This window comes from Balaenoptera physalus, assembly GCF_965194825.1.
Source record: "Balaenoptera physalus genome assembly, chromosome: X".
In the NCBI taxonomy this organism is placed as follows: Eukaryota; Metazoa; Chordata; class Mammalia; order Artiodactyla; family Balaenopteridae; genus Balaenoptera; species Balaenoptera physalus.
In genome coordinates, this window is record NC_138903.1 from 43,739,333 (window position 1) to 43,765,596 (window position 26,264).

Consider the following 26,264-nt stretch of genomic DNA (forward strand, 5'->3'; position numbering starts at 1 on the left):
GCGAGCCACAGTACTGAAGCCCGCGCGCCTAGAGCCCGTGCTCCGCAGCAAGAGAAGCCACTGCAGTGAGAAGCCCGCGCACCGCAACAAAGAGTAGTCCCCGCTCGCCGCAACGAAGACCCAACACAGCCAAAAATAAATAAATTAATTTAAAAAAATCTCAAAAGATTTTTCCTTGAAATTTGACAAACTGATTCTAAAATGTATATTGATATACAAAAGACCTAGAAAAGCCAAAATCCTTTGAAAAATAACAAGATGGGAGGACTTGCCATATCAGATATCAAAGCTTGTTATAAAGCAAGAGTAATTACGAACAGAATAGAGTTCAGAAACTGAGTCCCACATATAGGTACACGTGATTTATGACAAACGTGGCACTACTGAGCAGTGGAGGCAGGGTAGCCTTTTTCATGAATGGTTTATATGGATGTTTACTATGTAATTATTCTCTGGAGTGCACACATATATATATAACATTAAAATAAAGCATTTATTGAATGCATGAATACTAGTGACTGTAACTTACATAGTGTTTTGTTTGTTTGTTTTGTTTTTTACAGTATTATGTATCAGGCACACATTTCAACGCTGCTTTACGTGAGTTAATTCTGTTTAATCCTAGGAAGCAGGTACATTAACAGTTCCATTTTACAGATGAGGAAACTAAGACACAGGGAAGCTATGTAACCTGCCCACGGTTGCACATTTAGCAAGTTGCAGAGCTGAGACTCAAACCTAGTCGCTTTGTGCGAAAGCCCCTGCCTTAACTTGTACACTTCTACAATCTAGAAGATGAACGCTGCCTTAAATGAATGAGTAGAGAAGCCTATCTCCGTCCCGCCCCTTCCCCCTTCCTTCCTGACATACACACACACACACTTGCGCGTGCAGTATAATCCTTTGCTCACTTGGGAGAGCGCACTGGGCTGCAGGAAAGAGAAAACAAAAAAACCCCAACCTACAACTCCCAGCAGCCATTGCACGCTCAAGCCTGCGCGCGCCCATTCACACCAGAACGACAGGCATCCGGTTTGCGCCGAACTAGGTCTCGGAACTACATTTCCCGGATCTCCTCGCGCAGCCCGTGACACTCCTTGGACCGCGAGCAGGGAGCGGGCTTTCCACAGCTGCGCCTCTCTTGCTCGGACCCGGCCCTGGACCCAACCTCGGACTCCAACACGGCTCCACCATGGAGGAGGCGGACCGAATCCTCATCCATTCCCTGCGACAGGCCGGCACGTAAGGACACAGCCCCCGCCCACCCCGGAATGCCCACATCCGGGACTCCAAAACTCCGGACCTTGACATCTAGGGCTGCAACTTCCAGGACCCTAAGACCCTCCCTCCTCCTTACACACACACACACGCACGCACACACACACACGGGGCCTCCCAAACCCTTTGACCTCTACACTTGGTAAACCCCAAACTCCAGGACCTAGACACCTCGAGACCTTAAAACCTTGGAACCTCAAGACCCGGGATTCTGAAATCTGTGGATCTTGACATCAATACCCTGGGACTCTGACATCTGGAGATTCTAAGCCACCTTTATCCTGTGAACCAGGGAACTTAAAACTCTGGGATCCTGGCACTCAGGGACTCCAAAATCCCCTGGGACTGGATACTTGGGAACCTTCAAACCTGGTTTCCCAATACCTGAGGCTTTTAAAACCCCAGGACTCTAAAATCTGGTGGCCTTAATGCTTGGTGACCCCGACGCACAAGGACTCCTGCATTCGAGGGTCCTAAAAACCCAAGATGACAACATCTAGGGAGCTTGATTTCTGGATTGCTTGAGACTGGGTGGTCCTGATACCCAGGGACTCTGACATTTGGAACTCCTGAAAACTCCAGCCTCCCAACATCTAGTCTCAAAATCCTAGCAGGTCAGTATCTAGGGGCCTCTGACATGCAGCAAACATGATATCTGGGGATGCAGAAACCCAGAGACTATTCCACCTGGGCTCCTAGGCCTTCCCAGACCCCAGAAATTTGGGGCTTTTAGGCATAGGGAAATTTGAGATTTTTTGAACTCGGATCCCTTCCATCCACCATTCTACACCAAGATCTTAGGACCTGAGGACTCCCTCCATTCTTAGTTTTCCAAATGGAAGTCAGACAACAACACCCAGGACCTGTCTGAACTGTGGCCACCCTCCCCACCCCATCCCAGTACTAGGGCTTCCAGAAGGCAGCACGGCCCAGCCTCATCCTTGTTTCCTGACTGCTTCCCCCCACCCCCCATCGAGCCTGCCTCCTTCTTCTTCAGGGCAGTTCCTCCAGATGTGCAGACCCTGCGAGCCTTCACCACTGAGCTGGTTGTAGAAGCTGTGGTCCGTTGCCTGCGTGTGATCAACCCTGCTGTGGGCTCCGGCCTTAGCCCCCTGCTGCCTCTTGCTATGTCTGCCCGGTTCCGTCTGGCCATGAGCCTGGCTCAGGCCTGTATGGTGAGTGTCTTCCTGCCAATACACACAGCCTCTTCCTTCCTCCTTCACAAAGTCACCAAGCTCCTTTGAGACTCTTGACTTTCCTCTCTGCCACCTCCCGTTGTGGCTTAGCGTTCATTAGTGGTTAAGGCTGCCGGCTCTGTGGTCAAACTGCCTGAGTAGTTCAGACCCTGGCTACAGCACTTGCTAACTGTGTGACCTTGCTAACTGATGCCCCTGTGGGCATCAGTTTCCTTATCGGTGAAATCGAGATGATAAAAGTAGGGTTGTCCTGAGGATTAAATGAGTTGATCCAGTTTGTGCCTGAGTTGCCCCTGGCTCCCATATTTTGAGCTTAGCACCAAGAACTTTTCCCCCTATAGTATCCATTTACCAGTTCCTGAAAAGGCCCTGTTTTGATTCACTTGCTCAGGCTGAAATTAACCACCACGTTCTCTGGTTGGCCCAGCTTGGATCACATGGTCATCCCTATAGGGCACTGTGATTGGCTGCTCCTTCAGGATCACTTGGAGTTGGGGGAGGGAGGGTTACCCAAAGGAAGATACGCTGCTTAACTAAAACAGTGTCTGCACTAAAACTTTACTCTGCCCTGTTGCAGCTTGCCTCTCGTGAGAATAATTTACATACTGTCTCTTTTGTAAATAAAGTGCCTTCTGGTGAAGCACTCATGCCTCCCCAGTACAGACCTGTGTCCAGTTACTATACCCAAGGGCTCCAAGTAAATGTCATTTCTCCTGGCTCATTAGTTCTGGGATTTTAGGCTAGTCTCTTAACCTCTTTGGGCTTAAGTTTTCTCATGTGTAAAATGGATAAGAATTGGACCTACCACGTAGGGTTGCTATGAGGATTAAAAATGAGTTCATACGTGAAAAGCTGGATATAGTAAGCTTTGTGCAAGTGGTATTACTATTATTGGATAGGCTTGATCTGGCTGCTTGTGTTCCAGCAGCTTGTGGCTATGTAATGAATGTCAACATGCCCAGCATACCCAGTATATGGTGGTAGAGGGACAACAGAGTAACTACAGCGAAACCTTCCACATAGCCCCAAGGGACTGGGTGGTCAGGTTTCTTGAATTTGTTCCTTGCTTGTGCGGTTTCTGTCTCTTAGAAATAGGCCTCAGAGCTCTACCCTTCCCTTGGCTCTCTGGTTCACCTAGCTCTCAGGAGTTCTCAGGTTCTTCTGTCTGGGGCTCTTGGTGGCCCTCGAGGCAGGCAGTCTGTCCCCTGGCCTGGGGCTGTCTTCTCGAGGATGGCACTTTATAAGGGGGAACTCGTGTCCTGTTTGGCTAGGAGGGTGCACAGTGGGACGTGTTGAGGAGGGGCTGGGGATCAGGCTTCCCCCAGTTTTCTCTTCCTCCCTTCTCTCAGTGCTGTTTCCCACTGGATTTGGTGGGGACCTACTTTTCCTCACACTAACTTTAGCGTGAGTATGGCTTTTTCAGTGATTGAGAGGTTCACGTGATTGTCTGGCCCCAGAGCCTCGGTTTGCCCTGAGCAGGTAGAAGAGGTCTCTCTTAACCCAGCTGGGCGCTGCTCATGTAGCCCACCTTGGCTCAGCACTGCCGCCTTCTGGCGTCTGCCTCTTCATGTGCCCTACTCCTGGCACCACTTTTTGCGACTCAGCCACCTCCATACTTTAGTGTCTGTCATTTCACACACCCCACTCCTGGAGTGAGTTTCTGTATCAGTCACAGCTCTTTGATTGCAGTTGTTGGAAAAAACCCAAAGTAAAGTAGCTTAAAAGACAGTGGTTTTCACACTGTTTTGACTGTGATCCTCTGAAATAAATATATCTTACGTTGTGACCAAATACACATATGTGTGTATAATAATGATGTTTTTTGAGTGTGTGCTCTGTGCTGGGCATTGTGGTAACCTGGTGTTAACTCACTGAATTCTCGTGACAACTTTCTGAAGTAGGCACTGTGGGTATCCCTTTTCTCAGGTGAGAAAAGTGAAGCTCAGAGAGGTTAAGTGATTTGCCTGTGGTTACCCAGTTGGTAAGAAGCAAAGCTTGGATTTGCATCCACGAAATATGCTTTCAGAATCCATGCAGCTCCGGACCAGAACCCTGATGGGCCCTTTTATCCCTTAAAGCATCCACATCGGGAAAGTACTGTCAGCCCCATTTTACAGCTAGAAACTGAGCTTCTTGGTGGTTGAGTAACCAGTCCAAGGCCTTATAGCCAGTTAAGTAGCACAGGCTGGATTTCAACCCCAATCTTTTTGACTCCAAAGCCCATAGTCTCTTTTAAAAACATTATTTACTATTTTGCGTGGGTCATTTTTATCAGTCAGGGTCCAGTCCAGAGATACAAACCCCAGCAGTAATTTGAATAGGGATATTTCAATATAAAGAATTGTTAACTAGGTAGAAGATGGTTAACTACTGAAAGAGTCAAAGAAATCTCCAAGGTGTGACAGAAGTAACACAATACCTTGAGAAGTCCCACTGGCACTCCAAACCGTTCACCTCGTTACCCTTACCCGTCTGCTGTAAGGGGATTACTTTGATTAGTTTCTTGTGTGTCTTTCCAGTTTTTAAAAAATGAAGATATATGCAAATATAAATATATATTCTTATTTCCCCCCTTTCTTACACAAAAGAGAGCATATGCCTAGTTTCTTACCTTTTTTTCCCCCTTGCCACATATCCTGGAAATCATTTCATATCAGACAATAGAGATCTTTTTTTTTTTAATATTTTATTTATTTATTTATTTATTTATGGCTGTGTTGGGTCTTCGTTTCTGTGCGAGGGCTTTCCCCAGTTGCGGCAAGCGGGGGCCACTCTTCATCGCGGTGCGCGGGCCTCTCACTATCGCGGCCTCTCCTGTTGCGGAGCACAGGCTCCAGACGCGCAGGCTCAGTAATTGTGGCTCACGGGCCCAGTCGCTCCGCGGCATGTGGGATCTTCCCAGACCAGGGCTCGAACCCGTGTCCCCTGCATAGGCAGGCAGACTCTCAACCACTGCGCCACCAGGGAAGCCCCCGTCAATAGAGATCTTAATCATTATTTTTTCCTTTTTGCAGCTGCAGAGTAGTTCATTGTATGTATGCACTGTAGTTTATTCAACCCCTGTCCTATGCTTGGACATTTAGGGAGTTCCCAATATTTTGCAGATAATGCTGTAATGAATAATCTTGTGCATATATATTCTTGAATTGTTGGAGGCCTGTCTTCAGGGTAAACTCCTAGAAGTAGGATTGCTAGGTGGAAGGGTAAACGCATACGCCATTTTGTTAGATTTTTCCCAATCGCCTTCACTGGGATTGTTTAATTTCTGCCTTCCCAACAGCAGTATATGAGAGGGTGCCTGTTTCCCCACAGCCTCACCCACTGCATGTATTGTCAGAGTTTTCCCCATTCAACAGGTGAGGAATAGTATCTCTATATAGTTTTCCTCCTAGCTTTGTACTTTGAAAAACTTTCAAATTTAAGGAAAAATGAAAACAGAAAAATAACACCCTTCTCCTAGCTTTCTGTGTTGTTAACATTTTCCTCCATTCTTTTCTCTCTATCTGGGTACACACACACACACACACACACACACACACACACACACACACACACACACATTTTTTTCTGAACCTTTTGAAAGCAGCAGACATCACGACACTTCATACCTAAAACTTTCAGTGCACCTCTCCTAAGTAAAAGGGCGTTCACCAGTATAACCACAATATCATGATCCCACCCATGAATTGAATATTGATAGAGTAATAGTATCTAATATTTAGTGCATGGTCAAATTTCCTCAGTAGTTACAAAAATATCCTTTGTAGCTCTTTTTGTTTCCAACTACAGAGTCTAATCTAGGATCATACATTTCATTCCACTGTTACATTTCTAATCTTCTGTATCCAACAGTCTGCCTTAGTTTTTGTTACTTTGTTTCTTTTTACAATGCTACATGTTTTTGAAGAGTGCAGGCTGGTAGTTTCCTGGAATGCCCCACAATCTGAATTGGTCTGATTGTTTGCTCATGACGAGATTCAGGTCTGGGACAGGAACTCTGTGCAAGTGATAGTATCTCCCTGCCCGAGTGGACCTCAGGAGAACGTAAGGTCAGGTTGTCCCGGATCGGTGATGCTCGTGTGGGGTCTCTCCGTGTGCTTTCAATTCAAGTCTCTCTTGTAAGCAAGGTTGGACATATTTGCATATGTTTAAGGGCCGTTTTTCATTCTATTTCTGGGAATTGTCTGCTCCTGTCTTTTGCCCCTGTTACTGTTGCACTGTTGGTCTTTTTGCCTGTGTAGTTTTAGGCACTCTTTATATACTAGGCAGATTCACTCTTTGCCTATGATATGAACTCCAAATATTTTTTCCCAGCTTGTCATTACGCTTTTGACTTTGCTCACTGTAATTTTTCTTTAAAAATTTTTTCACGTATTCAGAAATACCCATCTTCTCTTTCATGGCCTCTGGATTTAGAAAGGCCAGAGCTTTAATTTTATTTTTTTTTAAATGTTTATTTATTTATTTTGGTTGCGCCGGGTCTTAGTTGCGACACAGGAGACCTTTGCTGAGGCATGCGGACTCTCAGTTGTGGCACGCATGCCACAGCTAGTTCCCCGACCAGGGATCGAACCTGGGCCCCCTGCATTGGGAGCGTGGAGTCACACCCACTGGACCACCAGGGAAGTCCCCAGAGCTTTAATTTTTAAAGCTCTGAAGGCCTTGGTGAGCCAAGGGTGAGTTCAGAGGGTGGTGGTTGGTGAGAGAGTGGGAGTGCTTGTGGTCTCAGCCCTGGGCTCCCAGGACAGGAGGATCCTGCCTGCCCGACTGATAGCGGCCACCCTTCCCCACCCCCAGGACCTGGGATATCCCTTGGAGCTTGGCTATCAGAACTTCCTCTACCCCAGTGAGCCTGACCTCCGGGACCTGCTTCTCTTCTTGGCTGAACGTCTGCCCACTGATGCCTCTGAGGACGCAGACCAGCCTGCAGGTGTGGGGTGCCTGGGGCGTGGTGGGGATGAGGGAGAGGGTGTCGTGGGGGCTGAGAGAGGTGGAAGTGGTGAAAAGGTTGATTGGTGGGGGGGGGGTATGTGTCTTCAGGAGAGCTAGGTGGGAGGATTGGGGCTGGGAGAGGGGATGCAGGGCAGGGGAAAGGGAACTGGGGCTTGGGCTGACCCAGGTGGGGAGTTGGTGCTGGAAGGGGCCTCTCTGCCTCACCTCCTGCCTTGCCCCTGCCTCGCTCACTCCACTCTAACCACACCAGGCCACTCCGGCCTCAGGGCCTTTGCATCTGCTGGCTTACTCACACAGATAGCCTCATGGTTCACTCCCTTACCTCTTGGAGGTTCCTGTTCACATGTCACCTCAGGGAGGCCTTCCTTGGATTGCCTTGTTCAAAATTATATCTTCCTCTCAACGGTCCTTATCTTCCTTTCCTGATGACCACCTGACAGTCTTCTGTATTGTACTTACGACCTTGGTCATGCTCTCCTCTACCTGCCTCCACAGGAGGGCAGGAGGATATTTATCAGTTTGTTCACTGAAGTAGCCCAAGGGTCTAGAATGGTGACTGGTACAGAGTAGGTGCTTAATAAGTGTTTGCTGAATGACTGAGTGTGAGAATGATAGCTACATAGATATGTATCTCTGGGGGGACAGTCAGGCTGCTTTCCCAGGTTATGCATTTTTGGAGTTGTGGCATTGTCACCTGATTGACACTCCCTCCCCACTTCCCTAGGTGACTCAGCTATCCTCCTCCGGGCCATCGGGAGCCAAATCCGGGACCAGCTAGCCCTGCCCTGGGTCCCACCCCTCCTTCGCACTCCTAAGCTGCAGCACCTCCAGGTGGGACCCCTCAACTCATGTCAACATTGCTTGTTGCTGCGTTGCCTGCCTTGTCCCCATTTGGGTGCTCAGGTTTTTGGCCCCCTCCCACTGGTGCCCCCGTCACGATTCATCCTAGAGGTCTGATTCTGCTCTCTCACCAGGGCTCGGCCCACCAGAAGCCTTTCCATGCCAGCAGGCTGTTCATGCCTGATTTGCTCTCCAGAGGAGGTGAGGATGAGGCTGTGGAGAGGGGCTGGGGGGAGGGGTAGAGGTGGGCCTAACTGCATGGTGAGGCAGGAGGGCTGGCTGACTCTGTTGCTGCCTCCAGAGCCCCGGGAGTTCCAGGCGAGTCCCTTGCTGCTACCAGCCCCCGCCCAGGTGCCCCAGCCTGCTGCGAGGGTGGCCTCGCTCCTCGAACGCCACGCCATCCAACTCTGCCAGCACACTGGCCGGGACCGCCCCAGGGATGAGGACTGGGTCCACCGGGCATCTCGCCTCCCCGTCCAGGTACTGCCCAGTGCTCGGTCCCTGCTGACGAGGTCCCTGCTCACTGTGGCTCCCATTTCGTCTCCCGTTAGTCCTCTGCCCCTCTCCTTTCCCCACTTTGTCCCTCTCTTCCGTCATCTCCTCTCTGTGTGCAACTACCTGGCTCCCTGCCTGAAAGAACACTGGAGTCAGAAAGGTTGTACAAGTCAGTATGGCCCCTCGGAGCGTCGGCTTCCTGCTGTGAGACACGGGTGGTGATACTGCTCTCTTCTGAGGGCGATGTTCCACCGAAGGACGTGCACAGGCAGCCAGAGCTGTCAGGATCTGCCCCCTTCCTCCCTGTTTCTACTGCCTTCTTCCTGCCCCTGATTCGCTCCCTCTTTCTCTGTCTCTGCTGTCATCACCGATGTGTGGCCTCCAGATCTCTGCACCGTCTCTTCTCATCACTGGCTTTCTCGTTCTGTGGTTTTGCTGCCCCTCTTCTCTCTCCCCACCGCTGTCTCCTCGTTTCTGTGTCTCTGCCTCTGTCTTCCTCTATATCCGCCTCCATCTCCCCTCTGTCCACCTCAGTATCTGTCCCCATCCCCTCCCAACTTTCTCCACCTCTGTAGCTGTCTCCTTCCGCCTCCTCTGCTGCCATTTTTTCTGTCTTTATCTTTTTCTCTCTTTCTTAAACTTACAGGCATTTCAAATACAGAAGTAGAGAGAATAGTCTCATAAACTCTATGTCCCTGCCATCCACCTTCAATTATAAGCCTTTTGTGGGGATTCCCTGGCGGTCCAGTGGTTAGGACTCAGTGCTTTCACTGCTGAGGGTCCAGGTTCAATCCCTGGTCGGGGAACTAAGATCCTGCAAGCCACGAGGCACAGCCAAAAAACGAAAAAAAAAAAAAAAGATATAAGCATTTTGCCAGTCTTTCCTCATCCCTTCTCTAACTTTTTTTTCTGTAATATTTTAAAGCAAGTCCCAGACATCATATCATTTTAACTCTAAATACTTAAGCAGACATCTCTTAACTCATAAGGGCATTCACTTTTTAACGCAACCCCTGGGCCATTTTCACACCTAACAGAATTAACAGTGACCTCTTTTTCTTTTGTTTTTTTTTAAAGCTTTGTATATGCATTTTATCTTTTGAACCAGAATCTATTACATCTTTTTTTTCCCCTAAATTTATTTATTTATTTATTTATGGCTGCGTTGGGTCTTCATTGCTGCGTGTGGGCTTTCTCTAGTTGCAGTGAGCGGGCTTCTCATTGCGGTGGCTTCTCTTGTTGTGGAGCATGGGCTCTAGGCACGCGGGCTTCAGTAGCTGTGGCACACGGGCTCAGTAGTTGTGGCTCACGGGCTTCAGTAGTTGTGGCACGCGGGCTCAGTAGTTGTGGCTCGCGGGCTCTAGAGCACAGGCTCAGTAGTTGTGGTGCATGGGCTTAGTTGCTCCGCAGCATGTGGGATCTTCCTGGACCAGGGCTTGAACCCGTGTCCCCTGCGTTGGTAACAGTGACCTCTTAATACCATCCAACACTTGAGTTCATAATCAGATTTCTCCAGTTGTCTCAAAACTGCCTCTGTTCTCATGTCTCTCTCTCTCTCTCAATTCCACTCTGCCTCCGCCCCTTCTTTGCCCAGCACCTCTGACTCGGTTTCCGCTCTGTCCCCACATATCTTTTGAGTGTCGGTCTCTAATTTGGGGGCTGCAGGCTTACTTCTCTCCCTTCCCACAGCGTCCTCCAGTTCAGGGAGCCAGTGGGTAGAGAGAAGCAGGGCTGAAGAAGAGGAGGCCCTGTCCTCAGGGAGCTCCCAGGCCTGTGGACCAGGAGAGTGGGTCCGGGCCCCCTCGTGGGAGAGGCTGGATGGCTGGTGTGACTTGGGGGTAGCACCTTGTCAAGCGGCTCCCTGGTGGAGGCAGGGCCTTGGGTACCCAGCAGGCCTCCACACTCTTCCACTGTTCCTAGGAGGATACTCGGGCTCAGCGGCAGCGGCTGCAGAAGCACCTGGCTGAGCATCTGCGCCAGACCTGGGGCCGGCCAGGGCCCCCCCAACAAGCCCGAGACCTGGGAGAGCTGCTGCAGGCCTGGGGTGCTGGCGCCAGGACTGGTGCTCCCAAGGGCTCCCGCTTCACACATTCAGAGAAGTTCACCTTCCATCTGGTGGGTGGGCCTGAGTGGGCCTGGGGCATGCTGATGGGGCCAAGGCGGTATTGCTTTATGTACACACACCACATTTTATCCATACAGGGGCCTGTGTTCCCACCGGGCCTGCCCTCTCCCCACGGGGGGTGGGCACCCAGAACGGTCCCCTGGCTTCTTGGGAACTTCCGTGGAGAAAGGGTAGAGGGGTGGGAACTATGTAAGCGTGTAGGGCTGCTCTTTGTGCAAACCCCAGCTTTTCCTGGGCAGTTTCCTCTGGACATATCTTCTCTCCTTGGATGGTCATCCAGAGGGGCCCTCATCCTTCTCATGGGCAGATGGGCAAGAGCTGTGTCAGGGTCAGGGAGGTTTCTTTATGAGCAAACACTCCAGTCTAAGGTCACAGAGAGCGCATTGATCCTCACACACATTCTGACAGCCGTCAGTGGTACAGTGGTACTGTACCTGGGTATCGTGCTGGGAGGGTGCTTTTGGGGGATGTTGAGGCTGGGCTGTGAGGGGCAGGGCTTTCCCCGACAGCCAGGACGCTCCTTTCTCGCTCCCCAGGAGCCTGAGGCCCAGGCAGCCCAGGTGTCAGATGTGCCGACCACCTCCCGGCGGCCTGAACAGGTGAGCAGAGCAGTGGTGGGGCGGGGGAGGTGTCCTGGGCCCTTGGCTGTCTACTGGGCCTGACATCCCCACCCCGACTGCCTGTGCCTCCCAGGACATGTGGGCAGCTCAGGAGCAGGAGCTGGAGTCTCTTCGGGAGCAGCTGGAGGGAGTGAATCGCAGCATTGAAGAGGTTGAAGCCAACATGAAGACCCTGGGAATCAGCCTTGTGCAGGTGGGTGTGGGAGAGGGTCTGCCCACCGGGGTCAGGTCACAAGTCCAGCCTAGACGGCTTAGAGGGACTTGAGGGGGTACTCTGTAGAGGTCTGCAGCTGTCAGAAGGGTTCATGGGAGACACTGGGGACCTGTGGGCCTCTTGAGGGTTCAGGAGAATCAGTGGGAGTGAGAGGGCGATGTAGGGGTGGGGGTGGTGTCGGACCTGCAGGGGTTAGAGGTGCCTTGGTGTCTGTGAGAATCAGGAGGGGTGTAAGTGTCCGTGGGCCTCTGTAGGGGCTTGTGGGGCTCATCAGGGGTCCTGGGGAGTCAGTGTGGAGGTGGAGGGGTCAGAGGGGCCTGTGGGTGCCTGTCACTGCTTATAGGTCTCCGTTGCTATCAGGAGGGGTCCGAGGGGCCCATAGGGCCCCTAGAGGGATGTGTTGTCATCTGAGGGGCTTGGGCTAGGCCAGGGCATTCCAGGCTCAGCGGGGGCTGGGAGGTTGTGGTGCACGTGGGGCTCCCCCACTGACTGGGAGTGGGGATCCCGGGTGCCAGGTGGAGACCGAGTGTCGGCAGAGCAAGCTCAGCACAGCGGAGCATGAGCAGGCCCTGCGCCTGAAGAGCCGGGCGGTGGAGCTGCTGCCCGACGGGGCTGCCAACCTTGCCAAGCTGCAGGTGGGGCTGGCGCTGAGGCTGGGCTGGGAGGGTCGGAGTTGAATGGGCCCAGCCTGTGTGACATGTAGCCCCCCTGCCACCACCCCCAGCTCGTGGTAGAGAGCAGTGCCCAGCGGGTCATCCACTTGGCAGGTCAGTGGGAAAAGCACCGTGTTCCGCTCCTTGCTGAGTACCGCCACCTCCGAAAGCTCCAGGACTGCAGAGAGGTAGGTGGTGGGGTCCGGGGCCGTGGGTGGGGCGGGTTCGGTCCCTCCCTAGGGGGCTAGCCCTGCGCTCTGCCTCACTGCCCTCTACCCGTGGGGTACTGGCAGCTGGAATCCTCTCGACGGCTGGCAGAGATCCAGGAGCTGCACCAGAGTGTTCGGGCAGCTGCTGAAGAGGCCCGCCGGAAGGAGGACGTCTATAAGCAGCTGGTAAGGCCCGTGTGGGGGCCCTGGGCCGCTCAGAGCCGGGGAGGTGTCGGTGCTAAGGGAGCACCTGCTGTCTCTGCCTAGATGTCAGAGCTCGAGACCCTGCCCAGAGACGTGTCTCGGCTGGCCTATACCCAGCGCATCCTGGAGATTGTGGGCAACATCCGGAAGCAGAAGGAAGAGATCACTAAGGTACGCCATCGTGGCCGGGGAGGGTGGGTCATATGGGTAGATACACCCAAGGGGCGGATGTGTGTTGCCGGGCTACGCGGGGACCTCACACCCTCTGAAAGTCAGAGCTATCTGGCCATACCCAGACACGGAACAGCCCCACACAGTCCACTGCAGCCGCCCCTGACCCTGTCTGGATGGGACAGCATAAACGTGAATGCCCTCAGCTGGCTGGCCGCCCGCCCCAGACGGGCTCACGGCTACCCTGGTCTCTGCCAGATCTTGTCTGACACGAAGGAGCTTCAGAAGGAAATCAACTCCCTGTCTGGGAAGCTGGACCGGACGTTTGCGGTGACCGATGAGCTTGTGTTCAAGGTGTGGGGCAGGCCGGGCTGGGCGCGGGGGTGGGGCGGGCCTGGGCCCTGTGTGAGCCTTGTGGGTACACTGTTGCTCGGGCCTGGCTTTGCCCTGGGGAAGACCAAGTCAGGGAGTGGGAGAGGGTGGCCTTGTGGGGGCCTGGAGGTGGGGGTGGGGTAGGGGCGGGGTGAGGCGGGAACAGCCCACTGACACCGTCAGGGTCTCCTCTGTCTGGTCAGGATGCCAAAAAGGACGATGCTGTTCGGAAGGCCTACAAGTATCTCGCTGCCTTGCATGAGGTGAGGGGAGAAGCGTGCCTGGGGGCTGGCTGGGCTGGGGCCAAGTTGGGGTGCAAGCCTTCTGCTCCTGCTGTCCCCAGAACTGCAGCCAGCTCATCCAGACCATCGAGGACACGGGCACAATCCTGCGGGAGGTTCGAGACCTTGAGGAGCAGGTGAGGCCCGGGGGTGGGAGGGCTAACCAAGGCAGGCCCGGGATCAGCTCCTCGGTTTATGCCAGGAGAGGCTGTGGAACCAGACACAGCCTGTGTCTGGTGTCGCAGCCCTGTCCCTTAGTCGCTGTGTGTGTGACCTGGAACAGCCCAGTGGCCTGCTCTCACCCCCTCCTTCCCCCTGAGGGTCCTCACGCCTGCCTCCTAGGGCCGTTGGCAGAGGCTTCAGCTCGAGTATGTGGTGGGCGATCCTGCCACATAGCAAAGGATGCTTTAGGTGGACGGATGACATGTGCAAAGGCCTGGCGGTGGGACAGAGCAGGCTGTTATTGGAGGGGGTGGGAGGAGCACGGGAGGGGCCCTGGGTGGCTGTGATGGGGTAGGGGTGGTGAGCAGGAGCTGGGAAAGGGGCCCAGCATGCTGAAGGGCTGCGATTCGCATTGCCTTAGATTGAGACGGAGATGGGCAAGAAGACCCTCAGCAACCTGGAGAAGATCCGTGAGGACTACCGAGCCCTTCGCCAGGAGAACGCTGGCCTCCTGGGCCGGGTCCGTGAGGCCTGAGCAGCCCCCAGCAGAGGTCTCCCCTGGGCCTCAGGCAGGGATTTGGGGTGCTGGGGGCACTGGCCAAGCACTGGCCTGGGCCATGCCCTCTGCTTGCGGTCCAGTTCCTACTGCTGTAGCCTTGGCCCCAGACCCTCGCCCACCTGACCCCAACCCTTATCTGGGGCGATCATCCAGAGTGTGGGAGCTCAGCTGCAGTTTATTGCAGAGGGCACTGGGGGTTGGGGCCTTGGATCTCAAATAAATGAGGGGCTCTGTCTGCAGTCTAAGCTGAGGCATGGATGGGGGCACAGGGCACAGGGCTCAGGATGGGGGAGGGGGCGGGTGGCAGGTGAGACACTGGGTACATTTGGTGAGTCGGTGTGCATGGCCCTGGATGTCTGCGTGGGACTCAGGAGGCCCACTGGGGTGCTTTGTGGGTGTGCATGCGTGAGACATGCAGGTGAGTTCAGAGGGTCTGTGTGACCGAGCGTCTGTGTCGGGAGCTGTGTGATACCGTGTGTGACCAGCATGTGTCTGTGTGGCTTTCTGGGACCTGAGATCCTGAAGGTACCGAGGCTGCTTCTGTGCGGGTGTCTGGGCACGCCCCGTGTGACACTGCACCAGTGGGCCTGGAAGCTGGCTACGGGTGTGTGCTTTGGGGTATGTGGGTTGACAGGACTGTGCTCGGGTGTGACTGTTTGTGTGACTGCGGATTTGAGGTGGTGTGAGTGTACTGAGGCAGGCTCTTCGTGTTTTGGGGTTTGTATTGAGTCCAAGGGACAGGATCGCGACTCTCTGTGTCCTTTCCAGCCCTAAGGTCATCTGTGAGAGCGACTGAGGCAGGCTGTGTGTGTGGTCGGTTGTGAAGGCTCAGTTTGGCTGGAGGGCTGGTCGCAGGGGGCTGGGGTGGGGGTGTGGGGTTGGGGCCGGGGTCCCTCTGAGCAGCCTTGGTGCAGAGCATGTGATCCAGGAGGGCGGTCAGCTGGGGAGCAGGGTCCCTGGCCAGCAAGATGGTGCACACCTTACTTCTTGGTCCCTGCAGGCACGTCCAGGGCCGGTCACCCTTGCCTCCAGCCACTTCTACTCCCCCGTTTTGGCCCCTGTCCTTCTTTCCTTGGCTTTGAGGTCAGGAGCCGGGTGTGGGGTTGGAACACCTGCTGGGCCTCTGGCTCCTCTTCTTGCGGAACTCAAACTCATCCACGGTCCACACGGCCCCCTTCTCGCTCTCCACGCGCACGAAGCACTTGTGCAGGCTCAGGTTGTGGCGGATGGCGTTCTGTGGAAGGAGGACCAGCCAGCCGGGCCGGGGATGTTGGGGAGGGGAGCAGGCAGGCAGTCATCCTCTGAGGCCAGCAGTCCCCACCAAAAATCGACCTCCTGCCCTTTCTCAACATGCCTACAAGCCCAGTCCCAGGCCCACCCGTTCCTGAACTTGACCCAGCACCACAGTGGCATTTGAGGCCCTCCCAGCCACTGCCACCTCCGGAGGTGCTCACCTTCCAGGTGGCAGGGTGGTTTCTGAAGAAGGCGAACATGCGTGTGAACCAGTGATAGATCTCGTTGAGTGTCCGCTGCTTCTCGGGAGCCTCCAGGATGGCCTGGAGGTTAGGGGGTGTGGGGGTAAGGGGAGCTGCTCCCCCAGATTCGGACTGAGAGGGGCACTGGCCCACCTTGGGCCTTCTGACCTGGGTGAAACTGTGGGGTCGGGGGAAGGAAGAGAGATGGTGTGGGGTGACAGGTCAGAGACAGGGTTAGAAGCGGGGTGAGGGTAGGGCTGGGATGGGGTTAGGTAGAGGATCAGGGCTGAGGTTGGAGTGGGGTCTGCTTCAGAGTTAGGGCTAGAGTTAAGTTAAATTTCTGGGGTGGAGTTGGAGTTCTCTGTGGGAGTGAGGTTTCAGAGTTTGGGAAGGGTAAGGGCCAGAGAGTGGGGTCCAGTTAAGGATTTGGAAGGGGTAAAGGACCAGGCAGAGTTAAAGGTCAGGGAAGTGGCTGGTTAAAGGTCAGGCTGGGGATGAACTGGGGTGAGTCGAGGGGTGGGAGGATGCGTTGCATTAGGTCAGGAGTCAGAGGTGGGCCTAGTTACGTAGTTATTTTATGTGTCAGGGATGTGGTTAGTTTCAGGGTCAAGAATGAGGTTGACTGTGTGTGGTCCTTAAGGGTCAGAGCTGGGATTAGGTGTGGAGTGAGGCTAAGGGTCCGGGAATTTGATCTGCTTGGATTTAGGAATGGAATTGCGTCAAGGGTCAGTGATCATGGCTGCGGTGAGGCTGCAGGTTGGGATGGGGCTAGGTAGGTGAACGGGTGGCATTGTGTAGGGTTAGGTGTGGGCCTAGGATAAAGGTCCGGGCGGGCTCTGGTGAAGCCTCTGGGAAGGCATTAGGGGGATGAGGAGGAAGGGGTTGGGATGGGTCAGGTGTTACAAGGAAGGGGTTAGGGATTGGGGTCTAGGGGGGAATGTGTTGGCAGACTAGGGTACGTCTGGGCTGGCGAAGGAGTTAGGGTGTACCTGGAGCGAGTGTAAGGCAAGGGGAAGAATTCAGGCTAGTTTGGGGGCTATTTATAGGCCCAGGAGGCAGTTAGGTATGGAGTTGATGTGGCCATCAGGAAGGGGGTGTGTTGAAGGCCAGCTTTTAGCTTGCACTGGCTTGGATGGCAGTTTAGTTGTGGGTTTGGGGGCAGGTCTGGGGTGAAGATGGGGGATCACATCTGAGGCGTGGGTTTGTTCATGGAGGAGCCCGCCTGGGGGTGCTCAGAGAGAGGCAGGTCCTCCACCCCGCCCTCTCTTCCTTCTCCTCAGCCCGGCACTCTGCTTACCCAGCGGATGAGGGTGGCATAGGTGAAAGGGGGCCGCATGTTGTGGAACTTGAAGTAGTCCATGTTGTGGAAGAACTCTGTCAGAGGTACAGAGGGATCAGGCCCCATCTGGGAACTCCTCGCTCCCTCTCCCACCCTCTGCTTTCGACCGACCGGCTGTCGAATCTGCACGCCTGAAATCCCACCGTGAACACCACTTTCCAGGATCACAGTCACTGTTTGCTAAGCACTTGACATAAATGATATCATTTCCCCTTTGCACCGCTCCCACCAAAATGGGGCTTATTCTCCCAAGGTTTAAAAGAAGTGAAGTAACTTCCACACCAAATGGATGTAACTGGTTAGATGGCGGAGTCAGGATGGCACTCAAAGGCCCTAATCCCTGTTAAGCCCACAGCCCAGACCTTGCGGGTAGTAGGGGATTGGTGAGCTTGGGCGAGTCACCCTGCTTTTCCTTGGTGGGGAGAGGGAGAGTCCCTGGGAATTACTAAGCTAGCTCCCTCCCTTCTGATGACCAAATGGAGTAGCTGAAGCCCAGAGTGAGTGAGCCCTAATCCCCAGGGGAGACAGGGCTAGGACTAGACATCTGAGACCACAATAGGGGCTTGGAGGCCATGGAAATCCAGAGAGGAAGCTTTTACGAGCAGTTGCCAGTTTCCAAAGGCTGGGTGGCAGTGGTGGGGAAGAGCAGTCCCCCGCCCAGTACCAGTCAGGGAGATGAGGGGCTCAGAGGGCACCACGTAGGGCACCACGTAGGGCACGGACCATCCTTACCTGGGATCGTGCTGTTTGCATGGCTGCCCCAGAGGTGCCTCCGCACAGCAAACAGGCCTTCAGGGGCCTCTTGGGGACCCGGCCAGGCTGGGACAGTGGTGCCCGGGGTGCCAGTGGCTACGATACAGCAGGAGCCCTTGTCGGATGATGCCTGGGGGAAGAGGGAGAGGCTGGTGACCCAGAGGCTTAAACTTGCCACTTTAGTTTTAAATAAGTGTTTTTAAAAGTAAGGGCACCCTCTTCTCAATTCCACTCTGATGTAGAATCCCACAAAGCAGCACGAGCCATATTTATTAAAGTGCGGGTGTGGACACTAGTGTGTGTAGCACACCAGTGCCAGGGCCACGAGCTAGGGTTGAATTGGGCTCCTCTGCTACCCAACTGCGACCTTGGGAAAGTCACCTAAGCCTCCCTGGCCTCAATTTTCCTCATCTGTGAATTGGGGATGATAGTAATACCTACCTCACCATGCATCATGGGGATTAAATAAGTTAACATCACGAAAGTGCTCACAAACAGTGCCTGACACCCAGGGCTAGCTTCTGTGTGATCTCTGAAGGTCCCGGGGCCCTACACTTTGTTTAATGCTCTGCGGTCATCATTTTGAAATCTGAGCCCCGCGATTTCATTTTGCACTGGGCCCTGTGAGTTATATAGCTGGTCTTGCCAGCGGTACACAGTCTGCATTCAGTGTTGGGCGATTTGCTGTCGCTTTGCAAACTCAAGATCACGATTTGGGATCTTAAGGTCAGAGGGTTTGTAAGTAGAAAGGGACAGATTCCTAGGTCTGGGCATGTTTGGAGCTGGGGACAGGGGCCCAGAGATCCCAGGGCCTGGGTGCAAGGATAGGTCCCCTGCCCCCTGCAGGGCCCCTCCCCTGCTCCCCAGCAGTCTGTGCCACCTGTGGGCCTGGGGTGGCTCACCGTGGATGGAGCCTTGGTTGGGGCCATCTTCCCAGCCAGGTGGGCTTGCATAGCACCCAGCTTCTCCTTCTCCAGCACCAGCTGTGAGGACAGGCACAGAGTGAGGCCTCAACCTGGTCTTTCTCCGCCACATCTTTGCACAGGCTGCCCCCTTCCTTCCTTCATGCCAGCCCCCATCCTGGGTGAGCTGGGGTCCTGGCACAGGGTGGACGTACGGTTCACCCACCGCCACCCTGACCCCGCCCCCCCATGTCACCTGTTGCTCCAGAGACTGCACCACCTCCCTCTGGAGGAGACACTGCGCCCTGCCCTTCTCATCCAGGAGATGGTCTGCCTGGCAGTGCCTGGGTAGTGGAAAGAGCCCATGCAGGTGACCATGGCGAGCCTGGCTTCCCGGCTCAACATTCCTAGTGGGAAAGGCTCAGACCCTCTGGGAGGAAGGTCTCTCCTCAGAGCCTCAGCCTCCCTCCCCTCTTTCTACCTCAGTCTTCCTTTCACACCTGTCATTCCTTCAACACATGCTACTTGGCATCTACTGTATGGCCAGGGTGCTGGAGATGATGATGGAAGGTTAGTGAGCTGAGAGTGGGAAAGGCATTCCAGGTGGAGAGTACAGCTTGTGCGAAGGCCTGGTTGTGAAGAGGACGGGATGCACCGAATTGCCACTGATAGTTGGGTATGGTTGGAAAAGGTGTGTGTGTGTGTGTGTGTGTGTGTGTGTGTATGTGTGTGTGAGAGAGAGAGAGAGACAGTGATGGGGCTGAGAGGAGGCAGCAATAGCCATTGTGAGGATCTGGGACTTTGGGGATCAATAAAATCAATAAAAGGCTGGTGTGTTGGCATGAGGGGGTGGGTAGCAGGGCAGAACAGTTAGAAGTGTGGATTCCGGAGGCTGGCTGTCACTCAGGAACTGGGTGATCTTGATCAAGACACTTAACCTCTTTGGCCTCAGTTTCTTTGTCTGTAAAATGGAGGTAAATCATAGCACACACACCTCTGTTATGATGCCCCCATTATACAGATGAGGAAACCGAGGCTCCAAGAAACTAAGTAACTTGCCCAAGGTCACAGAGCCAGTGAGTGATGGAGCCAGGATCTGAACCCGCAGTCTCAGCTTTTGCCTCTTTCATATTACCCCCTATCGGGATAAGGCCTGAGCTGAGACCTGCACCCCAGACCTCCTCCCACAAACTGGGGCCCCCCTGGACTGGAACGGGCCTGACCCACTCACTTGAGGAAGTCCTCTGGCTCCTCGAAGACCTTCTCACATCCAGGCCACTTGCAGACACCATTTGCTAGCAGTGAGTAGGAGCCCTGGGGCATGGTTGAAAGGGTGCTGGGGGGACAAAGTGTGTCAGAGGAGGGGATGGCAGGGCAAGGGTCCTTCCCAGCCCTGCACACTGACCTGTCCTTCCTGGGCACACCGGGGCTTGGGAAGGTGCAGAGCAGTGCTGGCTCCCTGGACACCCATTCCAGGCTGGCCACGTTGATCCCTGCAGGTGGGGACAGGGCACCTCTGGGGGCTGGGGGCCAGGCTCTGGAGCTCGGCCCACAAAGCCTCTCATTTTGAGCTTCCCACCCTCCTGAGCTTTGCAGGCCCAGACTCCCAGGGGGCTCTGTGGTCCCTAATCTCCAAGGCTACTGGTGGAGCAGCTCAAAGACTGCGCTGACATTTCGACTAACTTTGCAAAGATCTGTGGTTCCGTGATTTTGACATTCTGTGTCTTTAAGGTTCTGAGCCTGACATTTTTTAGAGGTTGGAGTTTCCAAGATGATAAGACCTGACACCTCTGGCCTCCTGAGGGCCGCAAGTCAGCAGCCCACACCACTTATGTTCAAGGATTGGGGGCTCTGGGCTTCTGTGGAGCTGTGGGGTACAGTGTTACCAGGTGGCAGGCCGGGCCGGGCCTTGAGGGAGAAGACCCCCGTAGCAGCAGTGGGTGGCGGGAGGCTGATCATAGCTGGGCTGTCCAGTGGGCGCACCTGCAGCACAGGGGTCCGTGCATGGGCATCCACCGTTGAGAGCTAGGGGCACATGGGGTCCATTTCAGCCAGGTCCTCTCCCCAGTTCTCCCGCCTGCTCCCTCCTCCCTGCCTGTTCTGGGTTGGTACCTGGTGCACAAAGTGTGGCCTGTCCTGGAGGAGCGCCTGCAAGTGGGGCGAGGGACCCAGCCGTGCGCCAGAGGGTGCCACCATGACGAGGGGCACTGTGGGCAGCTGGGGAAGGCAGGCGGGTGAGATGCCATCCTCATGTTCACTGTTCTACACGTCTAACCCATATACTCCTCACCACAACCCCACGTACTAGGCAGAATGACCAACCCCATTTTACGTATGTGGAAACTGAGGCTCAGGGAGATTGGGTGACTTTTTCAAGATCAAACAGCTAATAAGTGGCAGAGCTGGCCTCCATCCTGTCACCTCACCTCCCTGGGCCCCAAGCCCTCTGTCACAGGGGGATGGAGACACACATGGCTATGCCTGTGGGACCATGATAGGGTCTCCTATCCTGAGACAGGGATTGGGAGGTTGCGGAGAGCCTCGAATCTCTGAGACCTGCTAAGTGGGGACTTTCTTGGCCCCATGACATCTGCATAAGTCACAGACGTGCCTGGGACCCAGAAAACCACTTCCTGTGCCCCAGCTGGGCCCCCCGCCCAGTGCCACAGTAAAGGTCGGCACCTATAGGCCCAGGTACCCCACCCTGCCTGCCCCATCCTGGGCCCTAGGCCTCACCTGCAGCTGCGATGGTGGCATGGGGTTCAAGGAGGAAGAGGAGGCGTGAGCCCCACCTCGGAGGTCCCGGCCCTGGAAGGTTGTCCCTGGACCCTTGGCTCCCAGCTGGTCTGAGGCCTTGGGTGCAGCCCTCCAGCTGGGTGAGGCTCCTGGGGATGGGCTGAGTACCAAGGAAGGGGCCAAGGGCTTGGCTGGCCTGGGGTTGGGCATTGGGTCCTTGTCCAAGGGCAGGCTGCGGGGACACAAGGGGAAGGAGTTACAAATGTGCTGGCGTGTGTGTGAAATGCTCAACCATCTGAACCATGTGGACACCCCCTCTGGTCAGAGCAGGCATTGGCTGGGGTGTGTCCCAAAGGGGCCCCAGCTCTGGTCACGTGTGTGCACGTGTGCACACACATACTCGGTGTCAGGAGCACTGGCGTGCCTGTGTCTCCAAGCACACCCCATGTGCTTGGACCCAGCGCACAGTGAGCCTGTGCACGCTGGCACAGGCCTGGTGGGGAGGTGTCCTCCCTGAGGGTGGTGGGGAATCCGGGGTGGTTTGCGGGGCCTCAGCCAGGATAGGTCTCAGCACCTGAGTGGTGCTCTTCAAGCCTCAGCCCTCCTGTCCTCCCTGAACCCAGTATAGGCCACACAACCTTTGCTGATCCCACGGGGGCTGCTTTCTGATTTTCTCCTGGGAGCATTGTTACCCCAGTGACGGGCATATCTGGGAGTGAAAGGGGGGCATGGACTCAAAAGATCCCTCTGGCTGCTGTGAGGGGGGCAGACTCTAGGAAGGTGAGGGCAGAAGTAGGGGGACTAGTGAGGAGGCTACTGCAATAGTCCAGACCAGGATGATGGCAGTGGAGATGGTGAGAAGTGGGTGGGTTCTGAGTTAATGTTTCGAAGGTGGAGTCAGGAGAATTTGCTGGCAGCTTGGATGTGGAGGGTGAGAGAGGGAGGGTCAAGGTGACTTCTGGGTATTAGCTGAGCAGCTGGAAGGACAGAGCTGACATGACCTGAGATGGGGGAGCAGGGTTGGGGGTGGTGATCCAGGTGTGGAGGGACATGACGACTCTGGTGTTAGACATGCAAGTGGCAAGGCCGAGTGGAAGCTGAGTACAGGAGTCTGGAGCTTAGATGGGCATCTCCATCTGAGATCATCTCTGGGCTCCCACCCTGCATGGAGCTGGCAGGGCAGGTGCCAGAGAGGAGGAGAGACAGGCTCTCTTGAGCCAGGGCCTGTGCGAGCTCCTCGACTCGGCTCCCACCAGAGTTCACCCCAATCTCTGCTCTCCAGGCCTGCCTCCAAGCCTTTGCTCATGCTATTCAACTTGCCTGGAATGCCCGCTCCTCCTCCTCTTCCCCTACCCAAGCCCTATCCAGAAAGTCCTCCAGAATGGCTCCAGAACCTTACACTCCCTGATGGGCAGGGCCTCGGTTTCTCAGAATCCTATAGTCCCAATCTGAGAGGAAGCCAGAGCTGGAGGGGACTGCCAAGCCCAACTTCCATTTTACTGAAGGGGACAACCAGGTACAGTGTCCCACGGCCCCATGGTGACTTGAGATCTCTACTTCTTTCTCCGGAAAGTGTGTGTGTGTATGTGTGTGTCTCCCCACCCCGCCCCATAGCACTGGGTTGGGCACACAGCTGCCGAGAGCAGCCCTGGGGAGTAGAAGAAGGGCTCTGAGGGGGCAGTTGCTCCTTCCTTTCTTTTCTGTCAGCTCATGGGGGTTGCCAGAGTTATGGTGCTGAGGGAGGTGGGGGTGTGAATCCAGGTATTTAAACCCTTAGTCTCTCGGGGCCTTAGAACTTTACTGCGTGAGAATCAGGAGCCTGGGTCTACGGAGGCTCAGAACAAGGGCCAGAGAGAGTGTCGATGACCCTGAAGAGGTGAGTGAATGAATGAGTGCATGAAGGCAGGCGGAGATCAGGGTGTTGCTTGTATAAGCCAAGGAATGTCAGAGTGCCAGCAAACCATCCGAAGCTAGGAGAGAGAACAGATTTCTCCCTCGTAGCCCTACAAGGAACCAACACTGCTGACACCTTGATCTTGGACTTCTGGCCTCCAGAACTGTGAAACAAAACATTTCTGTTGTTTAAGCCACCTAGTTTGTGGTACTTTGTCACAGAAGACCTGAGCGAACCAATACTGATTTTGGTGAATGAGTGGATGTTTTCCAACGCTCTGGCCTGGCCCACACGGCTAGCCTGTGGTCACTTCTCAAACTGCCTGGACCCTTGGCCAGAGCCTATAAGAAATCGCCTCCTCAGACATATCTGGAACAACCTGACTCAGGGCAGCATAGATACATTCTCAGAAAGGGGCCGTGGGTATGGTCTGTCTCGTGGTGGGGTACCTGGAGGGCCAGGCTGGGCAGCCGGCTTCCTGCACTGTCTGTTGGGGCATCCTTTTCTGACTATTTCTCAGAAGCCACATGGAGGATGTTTCTGGGACACAGTTTGTGTTTTCGTATCGGGGTCTGCATCTGGGCCCTGTTGTCACAGCCCCCGACTTCCCCAGATATTTCCGCCATTGACGTCATGGCGGCCGGATGCGCTGGGCTTCATCGGCACCAAGGAGGAAGAGAAGGGGGCAGGTACCCTACCCCACGGGTTTCGTTCCGAGAATTGGCCGTCCCGTCCTGCGGCCGGCCTGGCCCAGGTGGGGTGATGTGGGTGCTGGCGGATGTGGTGAGTGACGTCCATCTGGCCACCATGACAAGCCCCGGGCCCTGTAGACACGGCCCTTTTTGGGCCATGGAGAGGCCCAAGGTTTGATGCTTGGGGAGTGCCATGCAGACCCCACAGAGACTGGGACCCTCAGGGTCTTCAAATGGTACTATGCTAGAACCTCAGAATCGTAGAACATCATTTCTTAGATTCAAAGGATCCCACAGACTCTGTGGGGTCCATGGGTCCAACTTCTCAGTAGGTGAAGGCCTATGTCCCTGGTGTCCAAACTCACTGGAACTTCCCAAAGTTCATAGTGCCTCCCGCCTGCCAGGCCTGGAATTGCAGCAAGCCTCCCCTCAGCCTCCCTCCTAAGTTCTGTGAAGGTAGGAGGATCAGAATCGTCCCCTCTGCTTCCCTCAGCCTGGGGCCAGGCTCTGACACGAACTAGCTGTAACTCTCCTCAGGCTCATACGTAAAACGGGACAATAATTGTACCCATCTTCCAAAGTTAACACACATGAAATGCTTAACAAAATGTTGGTGATCAGTAGATGGACCCCTGCAGGGCCTCCATCTCCCTGTCCATTCTGGGACAGTGCTCCCAGACTCACAGCCATTCTGCCAGAGATGGGGAGGGAAGGAAGGGGACATTGAGGCTGGCAGACCTTCAGCCAGGACCTCATGGTGGGAGCAGGCAGAGCCCTGGCCTTTGCCGGTAGAGTCTACCACCAGGCTCTCTGGAGGAGCCGTGGGATAGAGGATCCCAGGGACCTGTGCCAACTCTGGGGACACGGCTGAGCTCTGTCCACAGCCAGACCCACAGATAGACCGACTGACTTATGTCCCTCTAGTATCACCACCCTCTGGCCATGAGGCCTCCTGACCCATGGGGCCCTGGGACCCCACCCAGCCAAGCTCTTGTGAGGCTAGCCCCACACTGTGACCATGAGGGTCCAACTTGTGAGAGGGCAGAAGGGGGAACGGCAGCAGCTGGGAGACAGCCCAGGGTCCCCCTGCCCCTGTCATGGGTGCTGAGGGGTAAACTGAGGCCCACGGTGGGGGAGAGAGACAGAGCCAGGGCCCCACTGAGAGTCCTGAGATCTGAGCTTGGGTCTCAACTCTACCACTGCATCTCTGTGAGGCCTTCAGAGAGGCCCTCCCGCCCATCTCCCGGCCTCAATTTGCCCCTCTGTACGCTGGGAAGGGGAGAGGTATGGAGCGGATGAGGGCCAGGGGCCTTGTGCTCTGTGTCTGAGTGAGCTGTTAGGTGTCTGCAGGGCTTTGATTCGATAACTGCCGTTCTACCCAGGGGACTGGCTGAGAGACAGAAACAGAGATAGACAAACAGACATAGGCAAACAGAGAGACACAGAGAAGAAGAGCTACAGAGAGAGATGGGAGAGACATGAGGTGGGACAGAGATAGACACACACAGAGAGAAACAAAGAGAACAAGAGAGATAGTGAGAGACACCGAGAGAAGGAGAGACAGTGAGGAGGGGCAAGGAACCCATAGGAGCAGAAAGTCAAAGAGAGAGAGAACAAGAGAGACAGAAACAACACAGGGAGATGGGGAGAGACAAAGAGACGGAGAGAGAGAAAAAGAGAGCGAGAGAGAGAGAGACTGAGAGAAAGAGATGCTCCAAATAAGAACAGTTGTTGGTCTCTGGCTGGAGGAGCTGACCCTTCGTTATTCCAAAATAACGAGGAATACCAAAGGGCAAGATTCCAGGGCCTTCGGCCAGGTGCTATATTGTATTGCAGAGCAACAATCAGCAAAGCGGTGTGGCCCTGGCACCGGAACAGACACTGAGGAACAGAACAGAATGGAAAAGCTCAAATACAGACCAATGTCTAGAGGGAATGGAGTTTGTGATGAACGCGGCATTTCAAACCAGGGGACGCTGGAGAATAGATTGTTTAACAAATGGTTCTGGGATAATTAAGGGGAAAATAAAGCTAATGACTAACCAGTCCATTTTTCCACCAACCCCTTCCTGCCCAGTTTGAAATGTCACCCTCATCATGTACCCTAAAATAAATTCCAGATCCATTAAAGATATAAATAA

At 54.6% G+C, this 26,264-nt stretch overlaps 2 protein-coding genes across 3 annotated transcripts; one reads left to right on the plus strand and one right to left on the minus strand.

The window, feature by feature from the left end:
• The first annotated feature begins 992 nt into the window (after window positions 1–992).
• CCDC22 (CCC complex scaffolding subunit CCDC22) lies at window positions 993–14,571 on the plus strand. Of its 2 annotated transcripts, none has more exons than XM_082445167.1 (17): window positions 993–1,242; window positions 2,276–2,453; window positions 7,272–7,404; window positions 8,152–8,258; window positions 8,402–8,468; window positions 8,569–8,747; window positions 10,683–10,877; window positions 11,424–11,486; window positions 11,581–11,700; window positions 12,237–12,356; window positions 12,446–12,562; window positions 12,668–12,769; window positions 12,851–12,958; window positions 13,217–13,312; window positions 13,534–13,593; window positions 13,674–13,748; window positions 14,195–14,571. In XM_082445167.1, the coding sequence occupies exons 1-17, from the start codon at window positions 1,193–1,195 to the stop codon at window positions 14,306–14,308; spliced, it is 1,884 nt and encodes a 627-aa protein (XP_082301293.1). In that variant the 5' UTR covers window positions 993–1,192; the 3' UTR covers window positions 14,309–14,571. The 2 variants fall into 2 exon arrangements, with proteins under 2 accessions (XP_082301293.1, XP_082301294.1); XM_082445168.1 differs by lacking the exon at window positions 993–1,242 and adding an exon at window positions 1,273–1,892.
• Window positions 14,572–14,683: 112 nt separating this feature from the next.
• On the minus strand, window positions 14,684–21,784 carry FOXP3 (forkhead box P3). Its single transcript, XM_082445193.1, has 10 exons — window positions 21,538–21,784; window positions 20,914–21,018; window positions 20,688–20,826; window positions 20,033–20,294; window positions 19,058–19,145; window positions 18,802–18,882; window positions 17,879–18,029; window positions 17,105–17,181; window positions 15,787–15,888; window positions 14,684–15,566 (listed from the first exon to the last, which is right to left on the minus strand). The coding sequence occupies exons 1-10, from the start codon at window positions 21,745–21,747 to the stop codon at window positions 15,417–15,419; spliced, it is 1,365 nt and encodes a 454-aa protein (XP_082301319.1). The 5' UTR covers window positions 21,748–21,784; the 3' UTR covers window positions 14,684–15,416.
• Between the last annotated feature and the right edge of the window lie 4,480 nt (window positions 21,785–26,264).

Bases quoted from the DNA above. Each gene is read 5' to 3' on its own strand.
- FOXP3 (XM_082445193.1), bottom strand. From the start codon at position 21,747: ATGCCCAACCCCAGGCCAGCCAAGCCCTTGGCCCCTTCCTTGGTACTC. The intron at 17,182-17,878 runs GTAAGGATGGTC...TACCTCTGACAG, and splicing joins TGCAAACAGCACGATCCCAG to AGTTCTTCCACAACATGGAC. The intron at 15,567-15,786 runs GTGAGCACCTCC...CTCCTTCCACAG, and splicing joins ACCACCCTGCCACCTGGAAG to AACGCCATCCGCCACAACCT.
- CCDC22 (XM_082445167.1), top strand. From the start codon at position 1,193: ATGGAGGAGGCGGACCGAATCCTCATCCATTCCCTGCGACAGGCCGGC. The intron at 7,405-8,151 runs GTGTGGGGTGCC...CCACTTCCCTAG, and splicing joins GGACGCAGACCAGCCTGCAG to GTGACTCAGCTATCCTCCTC. The intron at 8,259-8,401 runs GTGGGACCCCTC...CTCTCTCACCAG, and splicing joins CTAAGCTGCAGCACCTCCAG to GGCTCGGCCCACCAGAAGCC.